This window comes from Struthio camelus, chromosome 17 (assembly GCF_040807025.1).
Source record: "Struthio camelus isolate bStrCam1 chromosome 17, bStrCam1.hap1, whole genome shotgun sequence".
Lineage (NCBI taxonomy): Eukaryota > Metazoa > Chordata > Aves > Struthioniformes > Struthionidae > Struthio > Struthio camelus.
This window is the reverse complement of record NC_090958.1, coordinates 4,780,882-4,791,724: the sequence shown is the minus strand read 5'-3', so window position 1 is coordinate 4,791,724 and position 10,843 is coordinate 4,780,882. Positions and strand designations below refer to the sequence as shown.

Here is a 10,843-nt window from a genome sequence, read left to right as displayed (position 1 = left end):
GCGCGGTTGCCGTGGCAGCGGGTCGCGCCGCGGGGCCGGGGCCGGGACTGGGGTCGGGGTCGGAGCGGCGCGGCGCGGCGGCAGGTGGGTGCGTGTCCCCCCCACGGGCACCTCCGCGCCGCCTCGGCACATCCCCCCGGGGACCCCCGCGCCCCCGGGGCCCTCCCGCAGACTGCCGTCCTCCCCGGGACCCGCCGCTGGCTCCCCCCGGCGCGCCGCCAAGGCCCCACCGCGTGGCCCTGCCGGCACAGACCCCCACGGCCCGGCGGCGCACAGCGCGCGGAGTCCGTTCTGGCACACACGGTCCGTCCCGGCCCATAGGCTCCATCCTGGCACGTATGATCAGTCCCGGTGCGTGGGGTCCATCCCGGTGCGTGGGGTCCGTCCTGGCACACAGGGTCCGTCCTGGTACATGAGGTCCATCCCAGTGTGTGGGGTCCGTCCCGGTGCGTGGGGTCCGTCCTGGTGCGTGGGGTCCGTCCTGGCGTACAGGGTCCATCCTGGTGCATGAGGTCCATCCCAGTGCGTGGGGTCCGTCCTGACGCACAGGGTCCGTCCTGGTGCACGGGCTCCATCCCGCTGCGTGAGGTCCATCCCAATGCATGAGGTCCATCCCGGTGCATGGGGTCCATCCTGGCGCACAGGGTCCGTCCTGGTGCATGAGGTCCATCCCAGTGTGTGGGGTCCATCCCGGCGCACAGGTTCCATCCTGGCGCACAGGGTCCATCCCAGTGCAGGGGGTCCATCCTGGCGTGCAGGGTCTGTCCCAGTGTGTGGGGTCTGTCCCAGCGCACAGGCTCCATCGCGGCGCGTGGGGTCCATCCTGGTGCATGGGGTCCATTCCAGTGCACAGGTCCATCCTGCCGCCTAGGGTCTGACCTGGCACGTAGGATCTGACCTGGTGCCACATGTGTGTCCCTACCCTGGGCTGGCCTCAGCTCAGCCTCGGTCCCGCAGAGCTCCCGCCTGCAGCCCGGCAGCCGGCCGGCCTCCGCAGCCTTTCCCCATCGGACCAGGAGCTCATCGGACGCAGCACAGCGGCGGGGCGGCCCGTGGGCTGAGTCAGGCTGGAGCTGCGGAGCCTCATCCTGCCACCCCGGCATGGCGCACCTCCTGGGCAGCCCCACCTGCATGGACAGCCTGAGGGCTGACATCACGGACCTGCAAGGAGCCATCGCCGACGTCTTCTCCCGGGCTGGGGCTGTTCGCTACCCTTCCTGGAAGTTCCCCGATAAAGTATCCTGCGAGCTGGACCTGGTGGAGCTGCTGGAGCACTACGACTACGTGGAGAACGACCTCGAGTTCACCCAGCATTCCCACGTGGTGCTGCTGGAGCTGGTAATCGACAGGTGAGAAGAGAAAACGAGCCCAAACCATCCCCTACTCCTTTTAAAAGAAGGCTGGTTGGTCCAGTGGCTCCTTCCCTTTGGAAGGAAGGCAACATTTCTGCATCCAACCTGTCAAACGTGTCCACGTAGCTGCATTTCTGCTTGGAGACAGGTGCTGGCACACCTGCAGTTGGAAGGGTGGGATTTGTGCTCCAGAGCCCAGCCCACCTGCGCTGAGTGTTAAAACCCAAGTCCTTTCCCTTGCCCGGGTGGGATCAGAGCTACCGGGAAGGCACTCTGGGCCCTGATGCCATCATTATGATCAACATTGGGGTCTGTGGATCAGTTGGGACTCTCAAAGGCCTTTAACCTTTTAGAAAGTTATTAAGCAATGGTTGTTGTGTGGTCCCTGGCTTGGTGCCCCTCTCATTAAATAGCCCCCCAAAACCCTGGGAACGCTCGAACCCAATCGCAGCTCTACCTGGGAGAGCCTGGGAGGCAAAAGTGCCCTTTGCGACCTGGGTTAAGTAAAATAATACTCAATTTTAAAGACAAGCTGCTCATGCAGAGCTGCTTCTGGATATTTGGCCTTGATGTTGGCAGCCTTAGTGCCCCAAATCTCCTGGAATTGGCTGACTGCACCAAGAGTACGTCCCCCTTGAGTAACCCCCTGCAAGCAGAGTGCACGGTCTGCATCTTTGCGGCTGCCTGAGGATTTTAATCCCACCAAACGTTGCTCCATTGAGCGATTCAGGACAGAGGAGGGGAGCTGCGTGGGGGCTGATATCCAGCCTCCTTGGACCAACTCAGACTGTGCAGGGAATGGGGAGGGAGGAGAACCTCTGCCTCAGCCCTGGCCCTGCACTGTTAAATGCCAAGGGCCCTCTCCCTGTTCCAAATACTCTGTTGCGCTAAGCTGTGTTTCGTTTCTGTCGAAGAAGGCTGCTCCTGCTGCTTCAGAGCTTCACAGGCTATGCAGAAAACCTGCTCAGCGACAAAGCCATCCCCCCAGCGCAGGCAGTGGGGCCCTGCATGTCGGCGGGGCTGACGGTGCGGAAGTACTGGAACAGCATGCTGAAACTGGGAGCCCTCTACAAGCAGCTCCTGACTGAGGTGGGACATATGGGGGCCCTCAATTGCCATGAGCCGAGAGCAAGGCTCACAGAAATACCCCTTGCCTCAATCCCCCCTGGTTCAGAAGCTGCCTCAGGCCTGCATGCAGCATCGTGCTAAGGTCACAGTCCTCTGGGATGCCACCTGATGTGTGGTGGTGCAGGGGTGACAGAGCAGGAGGGAGCCCTGCCCTGGCAGGTGGCATGGTCTCATAACAGGTCTTCTGGCTTAACCTTGAGACAGTGCACGGAGGCGTGAAGGAAGGGACAGTAACCAGCGCAGGAGCTGGGAAGCAAATTTCATGGCAGACGCCTTCCACTGTGAAACCACAGCCTCCACCTGGCTAAGGTATCAGTGGCTGAAAAGCTACCCAGCAGCTTTTAAAATTCAGTTCCCTGGCTTCCTCCCTCAGGGAGTACCCAGGATCTGCGTGAACAAATTGATCTTTTGTTCATTAGCCATTTGTCTTGGTTGTAATATATGGATATGTAAGATATTTAAGATATGGAGCACAATAAATAGGAACCCCCAACTGCTTGGTAACGTTGTTCTTCCCCCAAGCTCCTGGAACTTCTCTCCTTCCAAGAGAAGGCCTCACTGCCCTCGTAGCCATTTGGCTGCGCTCTCACTGATGTCCCATTCCCACATTTAACACCTTTGCATTCAGGCTGATCTGGATCATTTGCAGCTGTCTTGGTTGCACTGTTCAATCTGGGCCCTATGTTTTTCTTCTGTGCTCTCTCCCCCAGAAGATGACTTGCACAAAAGACATCTCCACACTGAAATCTACCCCTGAGGGTGTGAAAACTGAGAAGGAGCATTTGAAGAGCTGTTCACCTGCTGTTTCGGAGTTAACCTCATCCATAGATATTGCCCAGTCAACCTCTTTGTGCCTGCTGCAGAGTGTCAGCGTGCCAGACTGTGACACCTCTGGCAACTCGCTTCCCAGGTCTACATGCAGCCGCAGCATCCCCACACAGACAACTGAGTCATCTCTGGTACCCTGTGACTCATGTGCTAGTGCACAAGCCAGCCTCCGGGAGGTCAGCAAAGCCATCACCGGCATCTGCCAGAGTCAGAACATCCCCTCGGCTCTGAGCAGATTCCACGAGACATTGGAGGAGACCATGGGTAGAAGGACCCTCTCTGCAATGGACATGAGTTACTGGGCCTCAGAACAAAGCAAGGACCTCTCCCGGATCAGCAAACATCTCCACATGCTGCTGCAGCTGATAAACCCTCTGAAGTCAAAGCTGGAAGAATCAGAGAAACAGAAGGATGAGCTGCAGAAGCAGGTTGAGGAATTTGCCAAATTGCTTCAGGAAGAGAAGAAAACCCAAGAACAGCAGAGGAAGGAGGCTGAGCAGACCCTGGAAGTAAAGAAGAAAGAGTATTTGGAGACTGTAGTCAAACTGGAGCAGGATAAGGAGGACCTACGGAGAGGTACAGTGTTGTTTCCAGCATCCCCTCCTGGGATTGTGGGGATTTGCAGGAGAGCCACAGAGCCCATGATCAAGTCTTGGTCCCCCTGCAATGAGCAGAGCTTTTGCCATGGATTTTGATAGGCCCAAGTGTCATCAGCAAATGCCTGTTCATCACTCCTCAGCTTTCAGGTGTTTTCTCCATGGTCCTGTGGCTGAGAGACCCAGAGAGAAGCCTTACTGTGGACTTTCCTTTAGCTTGGAAGTTTCCTCTTCATCTATCCCTTGACAGCAACTCTTAGGAGCTCCTCCCTGAAGCAGATAAGGGTTGGTGCACTGGAACCACTGCTTTTCCTGATGTCCTGATCATCTCCCACCTTCCTTTGCTGAAGCCCTCCGTCCCCACTCCTCACTCTCTCATTTCCACCTCTCTGCAAACTCTCCATGCCCTGTCACTATATAGCATCTCGGGCCTGGTCCCTGCTGTGAGACACTGTCCTCAGACAGTGGAATGGGTTGTCCGTGTCCTTTCATTGACTTCTCTCTGCTGAAGCACAGCATGATACTGTTACTGGATGAGGAATGCTTTGGCGTAGTCATTTGCTACCTGCTTGTTTTAGTTTCATTGAAGAGCTGTGAAAAGTTTAGCTGAGTTTTCTCATTGGTTTAGGAGCTGCTCTGCTGGAAGAGCGAATCTCTACCTTAAAGGAAGAGCTGGCTGCTAAGCAAGCTACTCTGCAGGAGCTGGGTAAGGATCCCTGAGGCTTCATCCAGCTGGCAGATCTCATCCAGAGATCTTGCTCTGATCTCACACTTGTTTTACACATATGTAACTCCTGGCTTTCCTGGAATTGCTCGTGCTTAGTGTTGGTAGGAATGAGAGGAGAACCGGGCCAGAGTGTGTAGATGGCCTCCATCATTACATTGACATCTAGTGCTAGAGTGGGCCCTCTGGGACAGCCAGGGACAGCAGCAAGGTCCCCAGCTCTTCAGACCCACAGCAATCACCAGAGAGTGTGAAGTCCCAGGGGGAAGCCTTGTGCCTTGTAGGGCTGGAAAGAAGCTGTGTGACAGTGGGATCCATGCTGGCTCATCCTGAGTCCTGCTACTGCCCGCTCAGCATGCTCAAGAGAAGGAGCTCTGCCACCCAGCCAGATCACCACCCAGGCAGCTGTAGCAAGGGGACCCGTGTCTGCAGGAAAAGGAGTAAGGACTCCAGGCCGCTAACATGCACCCTTCACAGCTAAACATGCTCTAATCTTGCAGCCTGTCTGCCAGGTTGTGCTTGTTGGGCTGTGCTGGTGCTGGCTGGGATTCAGTCTCCAGGACACCAGGGGAGCACAGCCCTCCTTTCAGACCTGCCTCACCCCCTTGCCAGGGCCTGTTGAGGGTGGAGGGCCCCATAGCGGCACCTTGTTTCTGGGAGCTTCTCCGCCTCTTGCCCAGCCTGGGCTAAAGGTGCTCTGTCTCCCCAGAGGCGACCAAGAAGACCCTGCTGGAGGACATGAAGACCAAGATGGTGGCCAAGAACCAGGTGCTGGAGCTGGAGGAGAAGGTACAGCTGCTCACTGGCCAGCAGGAGGGCATGGGCCAGGAGCTGAGTACTGTCACCACTCAGCTGGAGAAAGAGAAGGCCAAAGTGGAGAGTATGCTGAGGCACGAGGAGGTACGACCAGGCCTGCTGCTGCCAGCTCTCCCCCACTCCGGGGCTGCTCTGTCCTTCCCACTGTCGCAGTCCTTCTCCCATGCCATACACCCATGCTGCCTGGGTACAGGCTGCCTGTGGGCTGGCTGGTTTAAGGCCAGGGTGTAAGTGGGGAAGGTAAAGAGATCTCACGTGTCGTCCTGGGCCGCGGTGTGCCCTGATGTGCCCATCCTCAGCCAGCACCAGTGAGGGGGCTCGGCACAGCTTTTTGTGCCCTAGCAGTGCTGTGCTCTGGCTGAGCCCTCCTTACCTAGTGCTGGCCTGGGTTATGACTTACCTTCCCCAGTGCTTCTTCGCTGCCTGCTTAGCTGCTGCCTCAGCCGTTGTCTTCTTGGGTCCCTGCTTCCTTGTGGCCCCAGGGTGGAAATGCCTGTCCTGGCTTAAAGGCAGCAGAGACCTGGAGCAGCTGTTTCTTGCGTGCTTGCCTCTCCCATGCAGTCCCTCCAGGCCAAGCAGAGAGCTCTGCTGCAGCAGCTGGACAGCCTGGACCAGGAGTGTGAGGAGCTGCGAGCCAGTCTGGGAGAAGTTGAGGAGGACAAGGCCAGGCTGGCAGAGCAGCTGAAGGAGAGCCAGGACACAAGGGAGCAGAGCAGGTGCCAGCTAGAGGCACAGCAGGTCAGCACTGGCATCCAGCCTCCAGGAGCGGGGCACCCTTTCCTGGGTCAGTGGGCTGGAGCGGGATGTAGCTGTGCCGAGGGGGTGTCAACAGCCACCCTCTGTCCCATTCCCCACCCATTGCTAGGGACTTCCCAGGAGGGGGCCTCCAGGACGATGTGTGACATTGCCCTGGCTCCTGCCAGGTGGCCATCTCCACCCAGCAGCCACCTTGGCAAGACCCCTCTTCCTTGCGCAGCCCTTGCGCAGACAAATCTGCTGATTTTCCCCGGGGGCTAGGCAAAGGGGAGCAGCAGGAACCGACTCCTCAGACAGCTTCCCTATGTTTCCAGAGTGTGTGTTCCTGGACGTGCACGATATTTCATGGTTGGACTCCTGTTTCAAACTCACACAGGGACGATTATAGCTGAGACCCTGCAGCTCCTCACGCTGCTGTAGGACATCTTTATCCCACAAGGAAAGGGAGCTTTTCCTGGGAGCTGTGTAGAGCTGCATTTTGAACTCTGTGGGCCTCCCCCAGATTGCACTGTACTGGGCTTTGGGAGGGCGCTCTGCAAACCTCACTGTCTTTCTGCTGTGCGCCACAGAAGCTGCTGGAAACCCTGCAGCGGGAGAAGCTGGGCCTGGAGCAGTCCATCTCCGAGCTACGCACAAACATCTCTGGCCTGGAGGAGCTGATTCGGGAGCTGAAGGAGCGGGAAAGGCTCCTGGTGTCCTTCCCAGAGCTCCATGTCCCTGTTGAGACACAGTTTGAGAGTAAGGGAGAGGAAGGTGTGGAAGGCAGCAGGCAGCGGTGGAGGGGAAGCTCCCACAGCCTCTCTGCCCCACTACCCACTTCCCTGGGGCTCACAGGGGATCATGTTGGCCTCAGACTTGTCAACATTATTTGAATAGCTCAGGTTGTCCCACTAATATGAGCCAGTGGCAGCTGGGAAGGGTCCAGTCCCTGGCTGTGCTAAGCTGGTACCAACAGAGTTACTATTCTTCGCAGCCCTCCTCCTGAGCCTTCCCTGCCTGCAAAAGTCAGGACTTCTCTGACTGCCTCTGGGCCAGTAAATAAAGCAAGGCCAGGGCACAGGCTCGGGGGTGGTTGGGTTTTTCCTGGCTATTTCATTGCCGGCATGCTCCCTGGCACAGTTGTGGGTCCCCGCTGCCACCTCCTGGACAGTGCTCGTGCTCCCCAGACTGGGAAAGCCCGTTCCCAGTGGGCAGCGTGCCTGGAGCCACCCTGCTTGGCAGGAAGGAGGGCTGAGCATGGGGTCCTGGGCAGTATAGATGGAGCCTCTGCTGCATGGTGCCCTCTTGTAGAGGGTGTCTGCTCCCAGGAGCGCATGAGGGTGGGAGAAGCACTTCCCTAACATCACCAGCTAAGGTGAGGAATTTGGGAGTCGAGGCTGGACTCCTTTTGAAGAAAGAGCTGCCTGTCTCTCCTCCGTGTGCCATCAACACCTCGAACAAGCAGGCTGTCGGCAGGGAGCTCCTGTCATGAGGGCACTCTATTTCGTTTGCAGCCACTGGGAACTTCACTGAGGACATGGAGAAGCAGCTGCAGGCCAACAACATCAGGCTCAGCGTCCTGGAGCAGGAGAACGCGCGGCTCAGGGCTGCGCTAGCCAAGGTGAAGGTGGCAGCTCAACAGGGAGTATTGAAGGTGAGACTGCACCCAACTCAGGGTGCTCCTGAGAGCTGGGTGTCATGGTGGGGAGAAGGCATACAGGCACCACTGGGGCACTACTTATCCCAGGACCGTTCCAGGCCGTGCACAGGGACTGGAGACCACCCCCTTACAGGCAGCAGGGCTGGGGTGCACCTCAGCTGCCATCACATCAGCAGCAGCACGGCCTGTCCAGGGCAGTCTTGGAGTCCTGCGCTCGCTGCAGAGGAAATGCAGACATCTGGCCCACTGATCCTGCCTTTGGGAACTCGTCTGAGCCGCAGGGCAGCTGAACCTGGTACTCCTGTCTGATGCTTTCCAAGGTGGAGTGCCTAAGGTGACGCTGCGGGCATCGCAGCACATGCAGTGCCTGCTGCTCACAGGTGCTGGCAGCCTGGCCCTTGTGCAAGGCTGCTCTCTCTGCAACCGTGGCCAGCGGCAACAGGGTCATTCACTCGCTAGGAGCAAACGGCACGGAGCAGGGCAGCGCAGGGGCTCGCACTGACAGCGTGGGAGCTGCGGTTGGAGCAGCCTTTCCGTCCCAGAGCAGTCTGCTGTTGAAGCACGTCTTGCTCCAGCTGGGAACAGGGCCTGGTGCAATACGCTGCGATGCCATTCCCCTGGTTCAGTCCTTCCCGCTCGGATTCACTAGGTTCAGGCCAGCTCGTTGTTGCAGTGTTTTGGGGAGGGAGGAGTCGAGGGGATCAGCCTCAGCTCAACCTCCAGCTGCTCACTGGAGAAGAAAGGCTGTCATCTCTTGGGGCTGCGAATTCCCCACCGGTGCTACTGCTGCCAGATCCACTTCTGAGAGGTACCGCTGGGCCAGGCAGGGACGAGGGCAGAGCCCAGGCGCCTCTGCAGAGCTCTCCCGAGAGGCAGCGCAGGAGCGCATCCATGGCCAAACCCCCAGGCTGATGAGCACCGCTTGCTCTGGGCGAGAGGAAGGCAGAGCGCAGCCTAGAGGGGAAGGCACCTGCTTGATACCTGGTATCTGAGCAAACAGAGCAGGACACACGCTGGTGTCAGGGGCCAAGCAATCCATGGCAGCATTTCAGTGGGATCAGGGCAGGCACCCGGAGGAGAGCCCTAGGCTGGGCTGGTGGAGCTGCAGGTGCCGTGCCACCTGGCAGTCGGTCTCACTGCTGGAGCCTGCTAGTAGTGTGGCAACGCTGTGTTGTCCTGCCCCATGTCCTGCTGCTGCTCCTCTGCAGCTCTAGTCCAAACTCAGGGAAGCCCTTGCTGCTGCCCATCCGTGCAATCAGGCAGGGCTGAGCTTTTAGTGCTACTTAGCTGGGCAGCTCTTTGGATAAGGGATTGTCCACGAGCTCCTGAGTCAACCCTGGGACTTCTAGACGGTCCTTTCTGCCACTGGGTCCTCCCGTGCCGGTCGTACCTGGTCACCCTAGAAAGGGCCAGGGCCTGGGCTCCGTGCGTCTCCGAGAGGTCAGTCTGGCATAGCGCTGGTGTTGGCGGAGGAAAGCTTGTTTGCCAGTTCACAGCTGCCCTCCACCAGCCCTGCCGTGGCTGCCTTACCAGATCACTGTACCACCGCCAGCAGCTCAGCGGTGATGTCCACCCAGAGCAGAGGCTGAGACCCACGACAGTGGAGCTGGGAGGTTTTCACCCCCTCTTCTCTTCCCCAGCTCGTCCCACAGACCCAGCTGTGGACTCAGCTCAGCAGCCAGCACGGCTGGGAGGCCGGCACGCAGGATCTCCATGCGCCGGCCACAGGGTGAGTAGGAACCCAAAGAAAGGGGCTGGGGAGCTTCCCTCTTCTTCCTCCCCTCCACCCTCTTACGTGCTTTCCCCCCACAGGCCCCCGGGCAGCCAAGGCAGCAGGGCTGGCGCAGGGGCCCACAGATCCGCGGGCAGGACCCACCAGCGGCCTCCCAGCAGCCAGCCGACCAAGCCACCCTCTGCGGAGCCCACGCGCAAGGCTGGCCCCTGCCTCTCGCTCCCGGCGGAGAGCCTGGTGCTCGGCCCCCACAGCGAGCCGAGAGGGAGAGGCAGCGCTGCCAGAGCGCACAGCCTCTCCTCCCACGGCACCAGGAGCCACCAGAAATAGAGGCGCGAGAGAGTAACGCAGAAACGAAGCTTTCGACGAGCAACACAAAGCTGCCTACCGTTCCCCTCAGGACCTTGTTATCTGTTTGTGCAAACACGAAGGTACGTTCCCCTGGGCAATCTGGGCCTGTCTTCCCTTCCCCTGCTCCCGGCCGGGCTGGGATGGGGGGGAGCGAGCACGGCCCCTCCAAGCCTTGTGTTTAGGAGCGGAGGAACCCTCTCCTCGCTGGCTCCCACGCAGCGGGGCACCCCTTGGGTCTGCGCCACCCACCCCTGCCCAGCTCCCAGCGCCTTTACCGCAACATCTAACGCTGGGAATCAAAGCGGGCCGGGCAGGCTGGGAAGGCGACGTGCCCGACGAACGGCAGCGCGTGGCGGGCTCCGGGAGCAGCACGGCGCCAGCCTGGGACGCAGTCCCCTCTGCTGACGGCAGCCCTCCGCCTCTAGCTTCCCTGCTTTCTGCAGGACCGCTGCTGCAGTGAGCGTGCTCGTGCAGTTTCCTCTGTTGTCCCTCTCTGTTGGGCAAGGCTGTGGCTTGTGATAAAACGCGGGCTGGCAAGGCTCTGCTGTTTAACCTCCAAGCAGGTTGTGGCGCAGAGGGCTGGTGTGCCTCCTTCTCCTCTTCCCCCAGCACAGGGGGGCTGTCCGAATAGCCCCTCTGCCCAGAGCTGCCTGCAGGCCTGGCTTTCCCCAGCGGGTACCAAGCATCCCTGGCAGCAAGGGGACTGAGCAGCAGATCTGCTAGGAGACCTTGGGAGGGAAATGCTCCCTGGGAGTGCAGGCCTGGCTGGGTACAATTAACTAAATAGTGCCAGGGACGTTCCTGGGCACTGGCGCTCAGTCGCCCATGGCTAAGCTGCTGGTGTAATCCCTGGCACGGCTTCAATCCTGGCTACGATGCCTGGGCACAGCTCAAGAGGCAGCTCAGGCCAGGAACCGATCC

General features: G+C 59.4%; 1 protein-coding gene across 5 annotated transcripts; it reads left to right on the top strand.

Annotated features, from left to right (window-relative positions):
- The first annotated feature begins 37 nt into the window (after nt 1-37).
- Nucleotides 38-10,479, top strand: CCDC157 (coiled-coil domain containing 157). 5 transcript variants are annotated; one of them, XM_068910991.1, is made up of 11 exons: nt 38-84; nt 958-1,349; nt 2,270-2,441; nt 3,191-3,884; nt 4,533-4,610; nt 5,338-5,528; nt 6,006-6,182; nt 6,770-6,938; nt 7,694-7,833; nt 9,480-9,568; nt 9,652-10,479. In XM_068910991.1, the coding sequence occupies exons 2-11, from the start codon at nt 1,102-1,104 to the stop codon at nt 9,899-9,901; spliced, it is 2,208 nt and encodes a 735-aa protein (XP_068767092.1). In that variant the 5' UTR covers nt 38-84; nt 958-1,101; the 3' UTR covers nt 9,902-10,479. The 5 variants fall into 5 exon arrangements, with proteins under 5 accessions (XP_068767092.1, XP_068767091.1, XP_068767094.1 ...); XM_068910990.1 differs by having other exon boundaries at nt 44-84; nt 939-1,349; nt 2,267-2,441; nt 9,652-10,018; XM_068910993.1 differs by having other exon boundaries at nt 46-84; nt 939-1,349; nt 3,194-3,884; nt 9,652-10,018.
- The last annotated feature ends 364 nt before the right edge of the window (nt 10,480-10,843 follow it).